Consider the following 20,709-nt stretch of genomic DNA (forward strand, 5'->3'; position numbering starts at 1 on the left):
GTCTGACATTACTTATGAAAGTAGAATGGTAGCAAGCAGGAAACCTAATACCATATCTCATAAGTGTGAAGGGAATTAGTCCATTACTAGTCTTTACTCTTATGAGATTGGATAAGCCATAGTTTTAGCAGGTTGTGCATCAGTTTTCAGTTTGTTTAATAAAACCTGAAACAGTTAATTAATCTAGAACCATAACACAGATTGTTACCTGTGTATGTTGGTATTACAGTTGTTGGCAGTAGTTCTAGTGATACTCTGAATAGACCAAAGATGTTTATGTATTGAGCCTATTGGTGTTTAATATGCACAAAACCATCTCCGGTTAAGCTGTTTTGGTTAATTGCATTAGCTCTTTCTGGATGCTCAGTGGGGTGGGTAATTTTCACAGGTAAATGATACACTGCTTTGGCACTATAGAGCAGGACATTAGCTACGTTCTTTCTTTTTTAAAGCTTAGTGAGGCTGAAAGCCCTAAAGAAGGGGCTGGGGATTGTTTGCATGTCTGGGCATATATTTGCCTCCTGCTAATGAAAATGTTTTTGGTCCCTGTCCCAGTTGCCGGCTTAGGTGTACTTTTTTAAATTGTGTAAATTGTGATGCAGCACATCATCAACAATTGGCAGTCAGAAGTATGGCTTTATAAAAAAGCTTTGGCTCGTACAAAAATGTAGCTTAAATTGAATCAATGAAAAATGTTAATCTACCTTCCCTGATTACCCCTTGTGGTGCAATTCTGCTTCTATTCCCTCCCCCCCCAAACTCTCCTTTATTTTGTCTGGGGGAAAGAGGTCTGGTAGGTTTTTCATTTGGCTTTCATCTACTTCCATAATATCCTGGAGTATATTAGTGTGAGATTGTCAATGCAGGGTAACCAATTTTCGTTAATTGCCTAACCTAGCTATATAAGCATTATCAGGGAACTTGAAGTCTAACAATCTTATTTCTTACTGAGTCATTAAAAAAAGCTGCTAACTTGTTAAACAGAATAATTCACTTTTTGAGGAAAAACATTTTAAATAAAGTACTTTATTTGCCTCGTTCAACATCCAGATTGGCATTTCGTTGAAGATTAATTTATTCGGATTAGTGGGTAAACAAGCAGTTAAACTCACTTCAGCACTTCGGTTGAAGCCATGTGACTTCAAGGTATCTGTGTTTGAGTCAGAGTAAAACAGTGCAAGACTTGGGAGACGTTCATATGGTTTTTATCATTTATAAATAAAGAACAAAAATATGAAAGCATTTGAAGTCTTATAACGTTTTTGACTTTAGACTTAGCTTACTTTGAAAGGTGGCTTAACACCTAATTGAAGGTTCATCATAAATATGCTAAATGATCTGTTCGGTGCCTTTTACCATGAGGAATGCAGTCGAATGAATGTGGTTAATTATAGTACTTTAGATAGAGGCGACTGGTGGTAATGAAATTGAATTGGGCCTAAACATTATTTGACTGATATTGCAACCAAATGACAGATTTGCTACAAGGAATTGACGCTTTGTCATGAAGCACGTATTAGCAGAACTAAGTAATAAAATGATTGTTTGAATTTTGCAAATAAAAGAAAGGGAAGTTGATATGTTATTAACATAATGTCTGAACTTATATGTAGTAACTGTTGAATTTTTGACCCAAATCATTTGTGCCTCCCAAAAGATGTGAAATGTAGGTAGCCCAGGGGACCCATTTACCCAAGCTGAAGAGGGGGTGTTCTTAGCAGGACCCAAAAGTTGAATTAGGAGAGTTACAGAGCCATACGAGTTCCTCAAATGATTGTGTGCCATAAATGAACAAGGGGTGGCCATAGATAAAATGGGGCTTATTTCACCACAATGTTGAAATATTTATTTGTATTAAAATGGTGTTATGTTAGTTTGGAAAGGGTGGTGTGCCCTTTTTGATATTCTGAGCCTAACCTACAGGTCACCGTTCCCTGCCCTTCACAAAACAAATGGACGACCCCAACAGAAGAGGCCATAGTGCATTTTTAGGGTCGAGCGCGCAAACGCTTTGACCCCTGTTGTAATCTCTCTGTGGGCTTTTAACCACACCCATCAGTTTCATTGGTTGATGAGCTTGCCTTTTAAAATTCACTTGATTTCATTTGTGAAAGGCATGCACACGGCATGCCTTTTCTGGTGTTTAGCCCTCCTCGAGAGCACCGGTAAACTACTAAACACGTGCGAGGCTCTGTGTTTTCCACATGGCTTCTGGACTATTTTTTCTTTTTTACGCAGTGCGATCTCGCCGATCAGTAGTAGAGTGCTTTGCATGACATGGACCCTGTTACATAGATAATTGCATAACTGCTGATGCTTTTGACTGCAAGTGAACTTCTGTTTCCTTTTGTGTGCCCCTTCACACTTATGCTCCTGGCGTGGCACTTTAAATCGGCTTGCTTTTCTAAAACTGTATTACCTTTCATCTTCAGTTTATGTGGGAAGAAAAGTCCGGTTAGTACTTTACAACGCTAATAGCTCTAAGTCGAACAATTGTGAGACCCATTGAATAGCAAATGCTTGTTTCCATAGCATATGAAAAGAAATTTTAATAGACCTGTCACATGCAGACCCGCATGGGCTCCAAAAGAGACTTCATTACAGCCAAACATGCCACACTTACTTCTGTGTACCTTGCCACAACCTGGAATTTCATTTGCCTTCTGGCTTCCTTACTTTCCATTCTGGGTTGCGTCATATGCTGCACATTGGTGACTGATGCCAACATCTAAATTTCCCTTAATTTGCTTCATGGTACAATATTGTGTTTCTCTTGAAATACAATGCAGTTCCATTTATTTCAAGCCTCAGACAACACTTTAGGGTTCTCCAGGAAAACCAGATTTGGTTTTACCACACACCCTGATGCCAATCCCAAGCCTCGGGTTGTGGTGAACAGACTAGCTGCCTATCTTCAGCAACTGTTGTACCTTCTGTGTAGAGCATAACATCCAGCAGATCTAAAAGTCTCTGCAAAAAAAAGAGTAATGGCAGGACAGCACTTTTGACACCAGGAATTCTAGCAGGCCCTGTTAGATGTATGCCATTATCCATATCACTGAGATTTGCTCCGCTAAATGAATGGACCAGAGTCTTGACCAGTTGTTTGTGCTATCGTCGCATATTCTGAAGTCTGTTCTTGGTGTCAGAAAATCAAGCCATCTGGATTCCTTACTCCTGTGAATGATCAAAGACCTAGCATTCTTTCCTTCAGTGTTTCATATTAGTGTTGGGTCGATTCAAACACAATTAGTTTCCACCTTTTACCACTTGCCCTGATTTAGGTTATTTCCATGAGGCTTTTATTACTATTGACATTTTCTTCACAGCGGTAACATCTCTCTTCCAAAGACTGCAAATCCACAGCTACCTTTTCTTTTCGGTGTTTTTGTGCAGCTGCCTGCATCTGAGCTGGTAAAACTTTTACACCTAACGTTCTGTAGAGGGTGGGTTGCACCTTTCTGAACTCCAAGTGTCTTCTTCTTTCTCTCCTTCACACAGCCTCACACATCAGAGACTGCAGCCAGATAAAGATATCCTTGTGAACTTTACAATAAATACACTAATACTTTGATCTGCTGTCTTGTCCGCCCCTTGCAGCCAAGAGCCTGTAGGTCATTTACAAGTTCAAGCCTTTTCCTTTGAAAATGCATATATGGTCAGGCACAAAGACAAAAGAGAACATTTTAATGACTTTAGAAGTTCCACTATTCCGAGTCTGTTAGTATTAGCCACATCTTGTTTGGTTTGGAAGTTGGCATTGTCTCTCCCAACAAAGACAGGATCCAAATCAGTTCTGATGCAGAAGGATGTTTGTCTGAAATCTGTTTATTAATGATTTTTCATAGAACAATACAAGGCTTGGTTATCAGAAGGACTTACTTTTCTGTGAAAGTCTATAAAGAGAGTTGCTTTAACGTTTTTGGGCTGTGTTTTCTCCCAGACTTGGATGCATTTCTTTACTACATTTTGGCACCCTGTCTGATGGTTCACTTGTATGGGAGCATCTCTTCTAATAATTCCCCGGAGGTTCTGCATAGGCCAGTGCTATGTAATGGAATTGAGTCCCATATTATTTTAGCTTCTTCAGAAGAGGACCTGAGCACAATCTGATTTTATGTTGAGGCTCCAAGATGGAGCACGCTGTTGTAAAAGACCTGTTGTGGATTTATCAGGAACTTATTAGGGGCTTTAAGCCAGCTCACTGCCTACCATTTGTTGGTTTTATTGTTATTCATTTTCTTTCTTCTCATTCAGTGGCTTACCTTGTCCCATCATGTTTGTCCCACTCCTGGAGCATACCCTCTTTACCATCTCTCTAATTGACCTGCTTCTTCCCTTCCACAGCTCACGTATTTATATTTATTTTAAAAGTTTTATATAGTGCAGATTTGACCCCTAAGGATATCTGAGCGCTTTACAATTGATTAAAAAAAATAAGGGCATACAGAATTAACAAAAACATAATTGAGAGAGATCACCTCAAAGTCAAATCCAACAAATCAAAAACATTATCATAACCAACGAGAGAGAGACATGGGTATAATCAACATGTTATGACGGGCACAGCGAGACAAATTCAAGGGCTCTAGGGCTGGAATGTGTTAATTAGTAGTATTGTAACCTGCTTCTTGAAAGATGCAGTTGAGGGATTCAGTCTGATTTCAGGGGGCAAGGAGTTCCAAATTTTTGGGGCGATGCCAGAACAGGCTCAGTTGTAACTTTTTCTTTTTATAGAATTTCTGTGGTTTCAGCAGGAAAGTGCTGGAACTTCTAGAGGGTCTGCAACTGCCGGAAAGTTCCAGTTTCTGTGCAAGGAATCTCAGGGTATTGAATTGTCTGGCTTTATGGGTCAAAAAGGGCAATTTTTAACTGTATTCTTGCATAATAGCCAGTTTAGAGATTTCAAATCAGGGGTGATGTGGTTGTTTCTTTTAGATCCAGTAATAAACCTTGCAGCTGACTTCAGAATGAGGCCCTTAAAGGAATCAGTCTTGGATCTGGGCAGTCTGCAAAGGGTTGTTCTTCCATAGTCCAACCTGAGAATCTCTAAGGCTTGCATGGCAGGCTTGAAATCAGTGAGTGGGAGGAAGAGTTTTATTTTTCTTAAGATGGTCAATTGGAGGTTTGCTCCTTTGGTAGCACTGGTGTGCTTCTACATGTTCAGGTTCCTGTCTAGAGTTATTCCCAGTGATCTTGCAGAATCTGTAACAAGTGGCAAGCAGTTAAGAGCTGTTAGTGGCTTGATCCATTATGTTTGGGTGGGGCGATTAGTAGAAATTGCGTTTTGAGAGTGTTTAGTTGGAGGTGGTTGCATGTCAACCAATTTTGGGTATTTTTAATAGTTAAGTTGAGGGGCCTGATGTATTCAGGGGAGAGCGAGGATCCCTGTGGAACTCCTAATGTGACCGGAGTAGACCTAAACAGTGACTGATTAACCTTGTATTGTTGAGTTCTGTTGTGGGGAAACAAGACGACCCAGTTCAGGACCGACCCTTGTAACCTCATGCTATGTTCCAATAATTCTAGTAGGTTATTATGCTTAACCATAGTGAATACTGATGATAGGTCGAGGAGGATTAGTAGGCAGGATTCATTCTGATCTAACATTTTTTTTAACACGTCATCCACTATGGGTTAGAACAGATTCAGTGGTGTAAGCCGGACGGCAGTTTAATATTTTTGCTCAATCATTCTATGAGATTTGTTACTTTTTCAGCTCTCTTCCTTGTGTGCTTCTTTCTACACCCACATTGCAATCTCTCTTGTGTTGCAGGCTCAGTCTTGTGTGATTCTCTCCCTGCCAAACTCCTTCCATTCTCATGTGTATTGCTTTCTCTCATATGACACAAATAGTGCCACTATAATGCAAATCTAGTGGCCTGAGCCTACCCTGTAATTGCATGTGCAGGAAAGCTCATTATTATTATTTATGATCATTGGAAGAGGAGAACCCATACCTCATGCTTGCATAATCAAGTGGTCCTCATAGGGAAGTGTTAACCCAGTTTACACAGGCTGCATCTCCCGAAGGGCATCTGTTCCCAGATAAGTCAGCTCTGCTGGAATCCTCCTCTCTAAAACTAAACACTACAGGACCTACTTACTAACGTTAGCTTGGTACAGTGAAGAGCTATGGGTTATGTATATAGAAGCCTAAGAACGATTGATGAACTCGCAGAAAACAACACTTTGACTGCTCAGTGGACAACAGGTTCTGAGAATGTACAGACAAAATCCCAGGAATGTGGCTCCACAACAAGTGAAATTGCAGTGTGTTTCAAAACAATGGCACGAAAGGAAAAATGTGCAACAATATAAGGCAAAGACAATAGGATTTCTAGAGTGCTAAAAAAAATTAGGTATAACTATAGTGAGTCCATACACAGGCCTCATGACAAGTCCATACACAGGCCTCATGACAAGGGAGTGTCTTATTGTGACACTGTCTCTGTTTGTGCTTAAACTGGCCCAACAACTAGACTTCTCCTTTATTTCCTTTTTGCCTTCGTCTCTGAAAATTACCCAGTCATTTTTCTCTTCTTAAAATCTAATCATTGCACTACCTGAAGCATCACCATTTGACTCACAGGATTGTATGTATGTTCTCCAGTACACAAAAACCACCATAGAATTTGGGGTCTGTTCATTCATTGGCTACTGCTCTAATGTGGACTCTACACCTATGTGTTGTAATCTTTATACCCTTCTTAGTCAAGGATGGATCTTTTTAGCTCCTTGACTGACACCACAGAGTATTGCCTCCTTGCTAAACAGTGACTGCACTGCGCTTTAATTATGTTTGCTCTTGGGACATCTTCATATATTTCTCCCATGTTCTTCTAACAGTGTGTAGGGCTTCTCTTGATCCTATGTGTACTCCTTATAGTAGGTGTAAGGAAATGCCTCCTTGGCATGGTTGCCCCCTGACTTTTTGCCTTTGCTGATGCTATGTTTACAATTGAAAGTGTGCTGAGGCCTGCTAACCAGGCCCCAGCACCAGTGTTCTTTCCCTAACCTGTACTTTTGTATCCACAATTGGCAGACCCTGGCATCCAGATAAGTCCCTTGTAACTGGTACTTCTAGTACCAAGGGCCCTGATGCCAAGGAAGGTCTCTAAGGGCTGCAGCATGTCTTATGCCACCCTGGAGACCTCTCACTCAGCACAGACACCCTGCTTGCCAGCTTGTGTGTGCTAGTGAGGACAAAACGAGTAACTCGACATGGCACTCCCCTCAGGGTGCCATGCCAGCCTCTCACTGCCTATGCAGTATAGGTAAGACACCCCTCTAGCAGGCCTTACAGCCCTAAGGCAGGGTGCACTATACCATAGGTGAGGGTACCAGTGCATGAGCATGGTACCCCTACAGTGTCTAAACAAAACCTTAGACATTGTAAGTGCAGGGTAGCCATAAGAGTATATGGTCTGGGAGTTTGTCAAACACGAACTCCACAGCACCATAATGGCTACACTGAAAACTGGGAAGTTTGGTATCAAACTTCTCAGCACAATAAATGCACACTGATGCCAGTGTACATTTTATTGTCAAATACACCCCAGAGGGCACCTTAGAGGTGCCCCCTGAAACTTAACCGACTATCTGTGTAGGCTGACTAGTTTTAGCAGCCTGCCACAAACCGAGACATGTTGCTGGCCCCATGGGGAGAGTGCCTTTGTCACTCTGAGGCCAGTAACAAAGCCTGCACTGGGTGGAGATGCTAACACCTCCCCCAGGCAGGAATTGTCACACCTGGCGGTGAGCCTCAAAGGCTCACCTCCTTTGTGCCAACCCAGCAGGACACTCCAGCTAGTGGAGTTGCCCGCCCCCTCCGGCCAGGCCCCACTTTTGGCGGCAAGGCCGGAGAAAATAATGAGAAAAACAAGGAGGAGTCACTGGCCAGTCAGGACAGCCCCTAAGGTGTCCTGAGCTGAAGTGACTCTAACTTTTAGAAATCCTCCATCTTGCAGATGGAGGATTCCCCCAATAGGGTTAGGATTGTGACCCCCTCCCCTTGGGAGGAGGCACAAAGAGGGTGTACCCACCCTCAGGGCTAGTAGCCATTGGCTACTAACCCCCCAGACCTAAACACGCCCTTAAATTTAGTATTTAAGGGCTACCCTGAACCCTAGAAAATGAGATTCCTGCAACTACAAGAAGAAGGACTGCCCAGCTGAAAACCCCTGCAGCGGAAGACCAGAAGACGACAACTGCCTTGGCTCCAGAAACTCACCGGCCTGTCTCCTGCCTTCCAAAGATCCTGCTCCAGCGACGCCTTCCAAAGGGACCAGCGACCTCGACATCCTCTGAGGACTGCCCCTGCTTCGAAAAGACAAGAAACTCCCGAGGACAGCGGACCTGCTCCAAGAAAAGCGGCAACTTTGTTTCCAGCAGCTTTAAAGAACCCTGCAAGCTCCCCGCAAGAAGCGTGAGACTTGCAACACTGCACCCGGCGACCCCGACTCGGCTGGTGGCGATCCAACACCTCAGGAGGGACCCCAGGACTACTCTGATACTGTGAGTACCAAAACCTGTCCCCCCTGAGCCCCCACAGCGCCGCCTGCAGAGGGAATCCCGAGGCTTCCCCTGACCGCGACTCTCTGAACCTAAAGTCCCGACGCCTGGGAGAGACCCTGCACCCGCAGCCCCCAGGACCTGAAGGACCGGACTTTCACTGGAGAAGTGACCCCCAGGAGTCCCTCTCCCTTGCCCAAGTGGAGGTTTCCCCGAGGAATCCCCCCCTTGCCTGCCTGCAGCGCTGAAGAGATCCCGAGATCTCTCATAGACTAACATTGCGAACCCGACGCTTGTTTCTACACTGCACCCGGCCGCCCCCGTGCTGCTGAGGGTGAGATTTCTGTGTGGGCTTGTGTCCCCCCCCCGGTGCCCTACAAAACCCCTCTGGTCTGCCCTCCGAAGACGCGGGTACTTACCTGCAAGCAGACCGGAACCGGGGCACCCCCTTCTCTCCATTCTAGCCTATGTGTTTTGGGCACCACTTTGAACTCTGCACCTGACCGGCCCTGAGCTGCTGGTGTGGTGACTTTGGGGTTGCTCTGAACCCCCAACGGTGGGCTACCTTGGACCAAGAACTGAACCCTGTAAGTGTCTTACTTACCTGGTAAAACTAACAAAAACTTACCTCCCCCAGGAACTGTGAAAATTGCACTAAGTGTCCACTTTTAAAACAGCTATTTGTCAATAACTTGTAAAGTATACATGCAATTTTTATGATTTGAAGTTCCTAAAGTACTTACCTGCAATACCTTTCGAATGAGATATTACATGTAGAATTTGAACCTGTGGTTCTTAAAATAAACTAAGAAAAGATATTTTTCTATACAAAAACCTATTGGCTGGATTTGTCTCTGAGTGTGTGTACCTCATTTATTGTCTATGTGTATGTACAACAAATGCTTAACACTACTCCTTGGATAAGCCTACTGCTCGACCACACTACCACAAAATAGAGCATTAGTATTATCTCTTTTTGCCACTATCTTACCTCTAAGGGGAACCCTTGGACTCTGTGCATACTATTCCTTACTTTGAAATAGTGCATACAGAGCCAACTTCCTACAGTAGGTATATCAGTGGCAGTTTTTGTCGATACAGTCCAAGTTATATATCTGCATGCGCGGCTGCTTCTGTTCTCACACTACAACAATCCAGTCATTGACATTCCCTGCACTGTGCCTCACCACATCTTGAAACTTCAGTACCCTCGATGCACTCCAAAATGCATGTGGGAGCCCAGTGCCCACCACTCTCCGTATTCCTGTCTCCCATGTGTTGCAAGCTCAGTCTTGTGTGTTAACCCCACCTCCCCTAAGCCCTGGCCAAACTCCTAACCTCATCATACTTCTTGTTACTTTTCTCGCCTGTATGCTTCTCTCTCACACCCCGTGTTGCTTTCATACACCCTAGTGTTGCTTTCCCACATGTTGGTTTTCACGATTTTGGCATGGGCATAAAGCACTATATAAATAATGCAGATGGTGTAGCTATTTACTTACTCTCCCAGAGAGTTCTTTGAACTGAACAAAGTGTAAGAAAGCTTTATATTAGTACAATGCAATTATGTTTTTATTAGCATTTCTCAACACTTTATTTAAAAAACATGCTGTAGGTTTTAGGGCTACCAATGGCACAAGACTAAAGAACAGTTTATAAAAAAGGATTGTTTGGACACTCCCAATTTTCACCTGCATATTAATGTAAAACTCGTGAAACAAACTACTCGACTCATCCTTGTGCATTTAAAATCTCTTAAGGTACAGCAAAACTGGCAGGTTGATTAAGGTGACATTAAAGGGGACAGTTGTTCTGGCCCTCTTGTGGAGACCTCAATTTGTTCAGTTTCACCTACTCTATTCTAGAGTTAGAACAAAGTTTGTAATGTGCGTAGATATCTCTTGTGTACTCTGTTAATTGTGAGGCTCCTGTTTTGATAATGTTTGGTTTTGTTCTCACAGGAGTTATTGAGTGCATTGCAGTTAGCTCTGAGGGAGCATTGTTTTGTTCGATTGGGGAAGACCAGGCAATGAAGGTGTTTGATGTTGTCAATTTTGACATGATCAACATGCTGAAACTTGGGTGAGTATGTTTTAAATCTTATTACAAGTGTGATTTTGACATTTCACTGCATTGCCTTTTAAACTTGTTTCAGTAGTATCAACCTTTATGGTGGATGGCTTCACCCAGCACTATGTCTTGTGATCTTTACTGTTCAAATATTTGCCTTGGCCGGGCAAGGACCAAATCTTTGCTTAGAATGCAGCTTGGTTTTCCCAGGAGTAAAAAGGACTTGAAATTATTTTTTTGCTTTGCCTATCTTCTTTTTCTTTCTCGTGTTACCTTGGAGTTCTGGTTGTAAATCCACTAATTTCCTGCCATTTCTGTGCTAAAACCCTGTGGAGGTGACTTAAAAACAAATCAGATGCTACAGGAGACAGTTGACTTTGGAGTGAGCTGTCACCATCTCATACACATAGCAGGTTCTGCTAAACTTACCAGTATCATTTTTAGGACTTGTTCCACATGACAGTGCCTTGAATAGCCTTTATGTGTGTTGAAATTAAGACTGCAAGATGATACAGAACCAAAGAAGGACCGAAGTCCCTTCACGAACAAGAAATGACACATAATGGATCACATAGAAAATAAATCGAGTAACACATAGTCAACCATACATCTGATCGCAATAAAGGGACAATTGCAATAAAACAGAAGAAGAGAGAAAAATCGAAATCTCAAAAATGAGAGAAAAAAGAGAGAGGGAACTCGAAGAGGGAGAAAAGTGGCAGGGAGTGGGGCGATAGGGCGAGGGTGGTACATAGTAGCCTGATGACGCAATGTCGGAAATGCCAAGTCTCATTGGAGTGAGGCGCAGGTCTGCATCATACTGTACCGTCTGTTTACCCTAAGATGCCAAAATGAATCGTATGCCTTCATGACACAGATCAGAATGTCAGAATATCGAAATATCATAATTTCACAATATCAAAATAACTGGGGCTGTTTGCACGTAGGCATTCACCCGTCATAGGTAGTAGTTGGCGCCTGGTACAACAGCTGTGGCTCAGTAAGATGCAACTATGAGGGGATCTTACAAGGGGGGGAATAGAGGGCTGACGTTAAATCTCTTAAACTAAGAGCGTTTGTAAGGCCTGCACAGGCTTCACTGCACGGCCGCCTAGCATTGAGGGAAAAGGGTGATATAGGAGGAGAAGAAAAGACAATAAGAAAGAGAAAGAGAAAAGAAAAGTGGGAAAGAAGGAAAAGGAAAAAAGGGGGGAGAAAGGGAAAAATAGAAAAAGGAAAAATGAGAGAGAAAGGGGGGACAGGAGTAGTATTGGCAGGAGGACAGCGGAGAATGCTGTGTGGAAGGGAAAGGGGTAAGGGGAGAGGTGGACATACAAGAGGGGGGAGAATAGGCATGTCAAGGTGAAGCTGTTGGAGAGGAGGGGGCTGAAAGCTAGAGGCTCAGGGGCGGAAGAGAAATGTAGTATCTAAGGCTTTGACTTTGGTCGTGGGTCTGGTGCTGCTTATAGTTGTGATCTCAGTGAGGAGCTGGTAGGGACAGAAGTGCGAGTGATAGACAGACAAGGGGCGGCCCACAGCTAGTATGGGTGCAGTCGGACAACCTACAATGGTCCGGCAGTAAGGAAGGTGGTCCACACTTGACAAAATATCTGAGCCTGGTCCTGCAGGTTGTAAATGACTCCCTCGTGCGTGGCTAGATGGGTCATTGCCACAATCCATTCCTCCGGGGTTAGGGAGGTCGTCGATCGCCAATGGTGGAGAATGCAGATTTTTGCAGTCGCTAACGCCGTGTGTAACAGTCGTCTATGCATTCTGGGTAGGGCCGTGAGAGAGGTCACATCATGCAGTATGATAAGGGAGGGGGGAGCGGCATTGGAAGCAATATAGACTCAACCAGAATGGAGTCCACAGCTGCCCACAGAGGCCGGACCGTCGGGTAGTAAACTAAAATATGTATCAGATCACAGTGCGCCTCAGCACAATGCCAACACTTTTCATGCAGGAGGAGTCCCGTCCGGTTCAGCTTCCCTGGGGACCAATACCAGTCATGCAGCACCTTGAATAGACAGAACTTTAGTGGGGCCTCTCGGGTGCCCTTATCCAAGGCCTCCAGGATGTCCCCGCAGTCCTTTGTATCAAAAGTGCACTGCAGGCGGTCTTGCAATTGTAAGCGTAGTTTGTCCAGGAGAGGTTGTGAGTATAGCTGTCGGGTGATGGTCTCATAGAGGCCTGCCATGACGCCCTTGTGCTGTCCCCACGTTTTCAGGTATGTTACCACAGGCGATGTCTGGAGACCCCATCGGATGGTATTAGTGCCCTGTTGCAGGCAATGTATCGCTATTCTTGCAGCGAATGAAGGCTAAATTCCTCCTGCAGTCTGGTGAAGGATTTAAGCGTTCCACCCTCTAGAACCTGAGCAAGATCAAGGATATGGACCCTGCTCCATTACGGCCAGTTGAGCACCTCACCGCCTATCCTTAGACCATTGTTGTTCCATAAGTGGGCCTGGGTGTGTAAGAGAGGGTGAACTCCAAACAGGCGGTGAACCCGGCGCCAGGCCGCTCGGGTTGCCATCAGGATCGGGTTGGCCTTACCGGAAGACGAGAGGTTGTCACGATAGAGCCCTCCAAGTCCCCGTCAGTGGAAAGCAGCACCCTCTCCAAAGCTACCCACTGTGGCGGGTCCGGTACTCTGGGCAGTGTGTGGACCAATTGTGATAGATGTAGTGCTAGTGCATTATGTTCCACCGAGGGGAGACCCATTCCCCCATGGGAGCAGCGTCCTAGCAACTGAGCTGGTGCCAAGCGTGGTCGCATGGAACCTCACACAAAAGCTCTGAGTGTCAATGTTCCGCAGAGTAGAGAGAGGCACCTGCAAGGGTAAGAGCCCCAGGACATAGGTAAAACAAGGCACTGTGACCATCCTAAGTGCCTGTACCTTACCCCACATGGAGAGGCCCAGATAATTCCACTTTTCAAAATTGTCAGACACCATGTGCACCAGGCCCTGATTGACCAACACCCCCAAATATTTGAGACGTCTCGGAGTCCATCGAAATGGGAAGCCGAAAAGCGTGGCTTTTGTGGTCACAAGCGAAAGAGGAAGCACCTCACTCTTGTCCCCGTTAATATGATAGCCAGAGAGGGGTGTGAACCCATCGATAATCTCCCGCAAGGCTGGCAGAGTGTGCTCTAGTTCTGTAATGGTTAAAAGAACATCGTCGGCTTACCAGTATATATTTTGGAGATGTCGTTCCACAAAGTGAGACCCTTTATTGAGGGGAACGAGCGGACGACAGCAGCAAGTGGTTCCATTGTCAATAGGAACAAAAGGGGCGAGGGGGGCATCCCTGCCGCGCCCCCCTGCGGATGGGGAAAGGGTCCGAGAGATAACCTCCACAGTCAACTCATGCCATGGGTTGATCATACATCAGTCGTATCATAGAGATCAATCTGTCTCCCAGACCGAACCTTGCCAGCGTCGCAAACAGATAGGGCCACTCTATGCAATAGAACGTCTTCTCGGCATCAAGAGACTAGGCCAGCGCAGCCTCCGGCAGTCCCCTGGAGGCCCATAGTGTATGGCACAGAGTACCCAGGTGGTTTCGGGAGGTTCGGCCTGGTACAAACCTCACCTGAGTATGATGGATCAGGGACAGTATGACTTTACATATCCGATTTGCTAAAATGCTGACTAAGATCGCCGTTCAGGAGAGAGTTGGGACGATATCTGCTGCAAAGCAGGGGGTCCCTTCCAGGTTTTGGTGTAATCGCTATCGTGGCATTGTTGGAGATGGCTCCCAAAGCCTTCGCCCTGCAGGCTTCGCTCAAGGCCTCATGTAAAATGTCAATCGCCTCTTCCCCCGCCCATTTATAAAATTGAGAAGGGAATCCATCTTCCCCGGTGATTTGTGGTAGGGGAGGTCGGAGATGACTCTCTATTTCCAGTTTGCTAATTTCTCCATCCAGGAGGCGGCGCCCGTCGTCTGATAAAGAGGGTAAGTCAAGATCAGCAAGAGAAGCCTCAATCTGAACAGGGCTAGATGTTGTCTCCGGTGTGTAGAGATGGCGGTAGAAGGGCGCAAACCTGTTGGCTATCGCCTGTGTGTGCGTGACCACGTCTCCTGTATGGGCACGAATTGCCGGTATGGCGAGAGCAGCCGTCGTCTGACGGAAGCGGAGCTGCCAGCAACCGACCGGTTTTCTTGCCTGGGGAGAGAAGGGTGGTCAGTGTATTGGCGTGTAAGATGACAGATGTCAAGTTTCAGTGCTGCTTGTCACGCTTTTCTCTCTTTATTTTCTAACGCCGCGTCCTGCATGAGCTGCCCCCGTAGCGTTGCCTTGGCTGCAGTCCATAGGGTTCACCTGGATTTGACAGTGCCCAGGTTTTCTTGAGCAAAGGTGGACGCATGGGCTTTCAACTGCATCTTGCTTGGGGGGGGGGGGGTTGTAATAGTAAACGGCAAATCTCTATGGTTTGCGGCCCGGGGAGACCAGGCCCACTCGAATAGCGACGAGGATTGGAGAGTGGTCCGAGTATGCAGGCATCTTGGGCATGGGCCACTAGGGTATGTGGCACAAAGAAGTAATTGAGACAAGATTGGGTGCCGTGCACAGGTGATAAAATGGTATACTCTCTGTCAGCGGGATGTAGCAGCCTCCAGTGGTCCACCAGGCCGTTGTCCAACAATATATCGGACTGTAGGGCTCTGTCGGCATTATTGTTAACGTCCAGGGGTACCGTTCTGGCCAGGTTCCAATCGCCCCCTATTGCATAGCGGGTCACCCCTATCTCTGTCAGGAGGCGGTTGATTTTCAGGAAGAACAGGCGCTGAGACCCTGCCATCTTAGAGCCAGATGGAAAAGATAGAAAAAGGGGGTGGGTGGGGGGAGGCAGACTGGGAACGAGGAAAGGAAGGGGTAGAGACATGAGGGATGGACCAAGAGGGTAGAGAGAGCCTGGTGCTGTCCTCCGGAGCGGAGAAGAGGGAAAAAGAGATAGCGTGAGAGCATGCAGCAGAAGCCAACGCAGCGCTGCTCTGCAGTTTGGGGGGGGAAGGGAGTGTGTGCATGGGGGAAGGACTGGTACATGGCACAGCAAGGAGGATATCAAGGCATGAACACAGCAAGGGAGGCAAAACCACGTAAGCGATGCAGGTATAGGGTGGTCGTAAGTAGTAAAGAAGAGGGGAGAGGAAAGGGAAAAGAAAAATGTAGCTCCCAGATGATAAACATATGGCATAGCATAAAACGTGGCGGCGCGTCTATGCAAGGGCTAGCCTGGCCGTGTAGAAGGGAGGGGGGGCAGTCCAATCTGGGAGGGGAAGCGCCTGAGCACAAATAAGGGGGGGGAAACGCAGGGAAAGGGGAGGATGGGTCTGGGAAAAGATGAAGAATGAGCCTCTGTCATGTTAAACCAAATAGCTAAGAGAGCGTAAGACAACGAACATCTGGCATATAAAAGCAATCAAACTTAAGACCTATTGTTAACAAATGGGATCAGAAAAGTGTTTTAAGCAGTACTAATCACACTCAAACAAACCAAATAAGAGCTAGGCAACTAAGTAAGGCTGCCATAGGACCTGTGAGAATACTGGCCATCTATATACAAAGTGTCTGTGATGTTATAAAGGCAGATACTTGTCTCTCCGTCGTCTCAGCGGGAGGGCCACTGCAATTTCTCACGGGATTTCGCATCCGCCGATGACAGGTCACCCTTGCGATATTACGTTTCCTTGTCCTCATGTGGGAGTCAAAGTGTGTTTCAGAGGTAAGCGAGACTTGACCCCGATCGTCATGGGGTGAGCGCCTGCGGTAGTCCGTCTCATGTCCTCAGGAGCAGGAGTTGAAAGGGCAACACTCGGGAGCGGGTCCTGAGACCGGATCGAGGACGCTGTGTCCATAGACTGGGTCTGGTTCTGAAGCCCCTCCAGAAACACTGGCAGGTCATCAGGGTCATAAAAGTCTCTTGACACCCCATTTTTAGTGATCCACATCCTGGCTGGCTCGAATAAGCCGTATTTCACGTCCAGCTGACAGAAGGGGTCGAAGGCCCAAGAATGCCCTCCTACGTTCGCTGCTTTCTTTGGAAAAGTCAGCTGTTAGTCTAACCTCCAGATCATCCAACCGAAATGGACTGTGCGCTCTGGCAGCCTGCAATAGTTGACGGGTCTGCAGATGGCACAGCAGGCATGCTATGATTGGGCGGGGCGGTTGGCATCATCTCGCCGTTTGGGACCCAGGCTGTGCACCCTTTGAAATTCCAGGGAAGGGTCGAAAGTTAAGCCAGTCAGCTTGTGTAGGGGCTCCCATAAAGAAGTGTATGTCCTCTCCCTCTATAGTTTCTGGGAACCCAAGAAAGTGAACATTGTCTCTGCGGCTCCTGTCCTCTAAGTCAATCAGTTTGCTTTGGAGGTATATAAGTTCTTGGTCTCTGTCCACCCAGGATGCGATGCGTGTTTCCACCGTTGTTACTCGCTGGTCTAGACCCATTGCTTGGTACTGATAGCCTGCTATGTCCGAGCGCATGGATTTCGTCTCCACCGTCAAAGAAGCCATGGCACTGTCTGTAGGAAGTTGGCTCTGTATATACTATTTCAAAGTAAGAAATAGTGTGCACAGAGTCCAAGGGTTCCCCTTAGAGGTAAGATAGTGGCAAAAAGAGATAATTCTAATGCTCTATTTTGTGGTAGTGTGATCGAGCAGTAGGCTTATCAGAGGGTAGTGTTAAGCATTTGTTGTACACACACAGGCAATAAATGAGGAACACACACTCAAAGACTTACTCCAGGCCAATAGGTTTTTATATAGAAAAATATATTTTCATAGTTGATTTTAAGAACAACAGGTTCAAGATTTACAAGTAATACTTCAAATGAAAGGTATTTCACTTAGGTACTCTAGGAACTTTGAATAATCACAGTATCATGTACAGTCTTTGTAAAAATGGCAATAAGCTATTTTAAAAGTGGACACAGTGCAAAAATCAACAGTTCCTGGGGGAGGTAAGTAAAAGTTAGTTTTGCAGGTAAGTACAACACTTACAAGTCTCAAAGTTGGGTCCAAGGTAGCCCACCGTTGGGGGTTCAAGGCAACCCCAAAGTTACCACACCAGCAGCTCAGGTCCGGTCAGGTGCAGAGGTCAAAAAGGTGCCCAAAGCACATAGGCTTCAATGGAGAACAGGGGTGCCCTGGTTCCAGTCTGCCAGCAGGTAAGTACCTGCGTCCTCCGGGGGCAGACCAGGGGGGTTTTGTAGGGCACGGGGGGGGGGACGGGGGGGACACAAGCAGGCACAAAAAGTACACCCTCAGTGGCACAGGGGCGGCCAGTTACAGAGTGCAAACAGGCGTCTGGTTTTAGATAGGAAGTAATGGGGAGACCCGGGGGTCTCTTCAACGATGCAGACAGGCACAGGGGGGGGGGCTCCTCGGGGTTGCCACCACCTGGGCTAGGCAAGGGGTCGCCTGTGGGTCGCTCCTGCTCTGGAGTTCAGTTCCTTCAGGTCCTGGGGGCTGCGGTTGCAGTGTTGGTTCCAGGCGTCAGGGCCCTTGTTACAGGCAGTCTCGGTCAGGGGGAGCCTCTGGATTTCCTCTGCAGGCGTCACTGTGGGGGCTCAGGGGGGTCGTCTCTGGCTACTCACTGGCTCACAGTCGCTGGGGAGTCCTCCATGAAGTGTTTTTCTGCAGGTCGAGCCAGGGGCGTCTGGTGCAGAGTGGAAAGTCTCACGCTTCCGGCGGGAAACGTGAAGTCTTTAAAGTTGTTTCTTAGTTGCAAGAAAGTTGCAGATTGTTGAACAGGGCCGCTGTTCACGGGAGTTTTTTGGTCCTTGGTTGCAGGGCAGTCCTCTGAGGCTTCAAAGGTCGCTGGTCCCTGTTGGATGCGTCGCTGTTGCAGGTTTCTCCGAAGTTGGGAGACAGGCCGGTAGGGCTGGGGCCAAAGCAGTTGTCGTCTCCGTCTTCACTGCAGGGCTTCAGGTCAGCAGCCCTTCTTCTTGTTAAGGTTGCAGGAATCTAGTTTCCTAGGTTCTGGGGAACCCCTAAATACTGAATTTAGGGGTGTGTTTAGGTCTGGGAGGGCAATAGCCAATGGCTACTGTCCTTGAGGGTGGCTACACCCTCTTTGTACCTCATCCCTGTGGGGAGGGGGGCACATCCCCAATCCTATTGGGAGAATCCTCCATCCACAAGATGGAGGATTTCTAAAAGTAAGGGTCACCTCAGCTCAGGACACCTTAGGGGCTGTGCTGACTGGTGGGTGACTCGTCCTTGTTTTTCTAATTATCTCCTCCAGCCTTGCTGCCAAAAGTGGGGGCAGTGGCCGGAGGGGCAGGCATCTCCACTAGCTGGGATGCCCTGTGGCACTGTAACAAAGGGGTGAGCCTTTGAGGCTCACCGCCATGTGTTAGTTCCTGCAGGGGGAGGTGAGAAGCACCTCCACCCAGTAAAGGCTTTGTTCCTGGCCACAGAGTGATAAAGGCACTCTCCCCATGTGGCCAGCAACTTGTCTGGTGTGTGGCAGGCTGGCAAAAACTGGTCAGCCTACACTGGAAGTCGGCTATGTTTTCAGGGGGCATCTCTAAGATGCCCTCTGGATGTGTTTTACAATAAATTGCACACTGGCATAAGTGTGCTTTTATTGTACTGAGAAGTTTGATACCAAACTTCCCAGATTTCAGTGTAGCCAATTTGGCGAACTCCCAGACCATATACTCTTATGGCTACCCTGCACTTACAATGTCTAAGGTTTTGCTGAGACACTGTAGGGGCATAGTGCTCAAGCACCTATGCCCTCACCTGTGGTATAGTGCACCCTGCCTCAGGGCTGTAAGGCCTACTAGAGGGGTGACTTACCTATGCCACAGGCAGTGTGAGATTGGCATGGCACTCTGAGGGGAGTGCCATGTCGACTTAGTCATTTTCTCCCCACCAGCACACACAAGCTGAGAAGCAGTGTGCATGTGCTGAGTGAGGGGTCCCCAGGGTGGCATAACCCATGCTGCAGCCCTTAGAGACTTTCCCTGGCATCAGAGCCCTTGGTACCAGGGGTACCAGTTACAAGGGACTTACTTGAGTGCCAGGGTTGTGCCAATTGTGGAGACAAAGGTACAGTTTAGGGAAATAACGCTGGGGCCTGGTTAGCACGGTCCCAGCACACTTTCAAGTCATAACTTAGCATCAGCAAGGGCAAAAAGTCAGGGGGTAACCATGCCAAGGAGGCATTGCCTTACACTGTCCATACCTTCCAGCTTGCAGCCCACCGCCAAGATATCATGCAGTCCATGGTCGCACCCTGCGTAGGTTCTGCCATACTACTGGCTAGGATGAGGGGGTGCTCCTCACCAGGCGGGACTGTCTGGTGATGCAAGGCTTCCGAGAAGTGCAGTTGTTGGGACGGCTTACCCGATTGTTTGCTTGCCGTCCTACCACTGGGCATCGCGAGCTCCCCAGTGTAGATAGGGATCGGAAGGGTACCGACCCACGGTGCGGCAGACGCAGGAGGGCAGGTGGGCGATGCAAGATGAGGGAGATGTCGTCTCTCCAGCTGTGACCAGATCTGGCGAAGACCAGAGAGCATCCACTGGGACGTCAGTAACCAAGGGCCGGAAGTCACAAGTGGGGTGGAGGATGCTGAGCCCCGTCATTTATGGCCCACCAGGAAGAGGAGTGGCAGATCAGAGAGCCCTCCATTGGAACAGTGCCGGGAAGACTAGTACTGTTGGTGCTCCAACCCGATGGTCCAAAGCGATACAATCGCAGTACAGGGAGCCCTCACCACAGCAAGCAACGTCGCCTCCTGGAGGTCTAATTAGGGACCCCCGCGCTGCCGACAGGGCGCAGGATAAAGTATCTCGCTGTTTCCAAGAGGTGCATAGGCCCACTATATGGACCCGCCAGGTACTGCCCCGCTATGTGCCTCTCCTCGCGAAACTCGATTTCTCCAATCCTGTCGTGTGGCCCCCCTCTGCTGCCACCAGTCAAAGGCCGTCTCCTGCTGCGCCGCTCTGCCATGTCCTTGATGTTCGTAGCGACCATTCCCAGGCGCTGGTTCAATGTGGCGCTGTATCCGTGTGTGCCACCTGAAAACGCACCGGGCGGGGGAGGGAATGAGTGGTCGGAGGTTACGTGGGGGCAGGCCGGACCGCTGTCACCCTCTCCCCTGTCGAGG

The 20,709-nt window shown here is 47.3% G+C and overlaps 1 protein-coding gene across 1 annotated transcript in view; it reads left to right on the forward strand.

Annotated features, from left to right (window-relative positions):
• The window catches only part of PPWD1 (peptidylprolyl isomerase domain and WD repeat containing 1), a 299,399-nt gene that overhangs the window by 78,875 nt on the left and 199,815 nt on the right, over positions 1-20,709 (forward strand). The window contains exon 4 of the mRNA XM_069222759.1: positions 10,476-10,596. Coding sequence (XP_069078860.1) covers positions 10,476-10,596 — 121 coding nt within the window. The remainder of the gene's footprint in view (positions 1-10,475; positions 10,597-20,709) is intronic.

This window comes from Pleurodeles waltl, chromosome 1_1 (assembly GCF_031143425.1).
Source record: "Pleurodeles waltl isolate 20211129_DDA chromosome 1_1, aPleWal1.hap1.20221129, whole genome shotgun sequence".
Lineage (NCBI taxonomy): Eukaryota > Metazoa > Chordata > Amphibia > Caudata > Salamandridae > Pleurodeles > Pleurodeles waltl.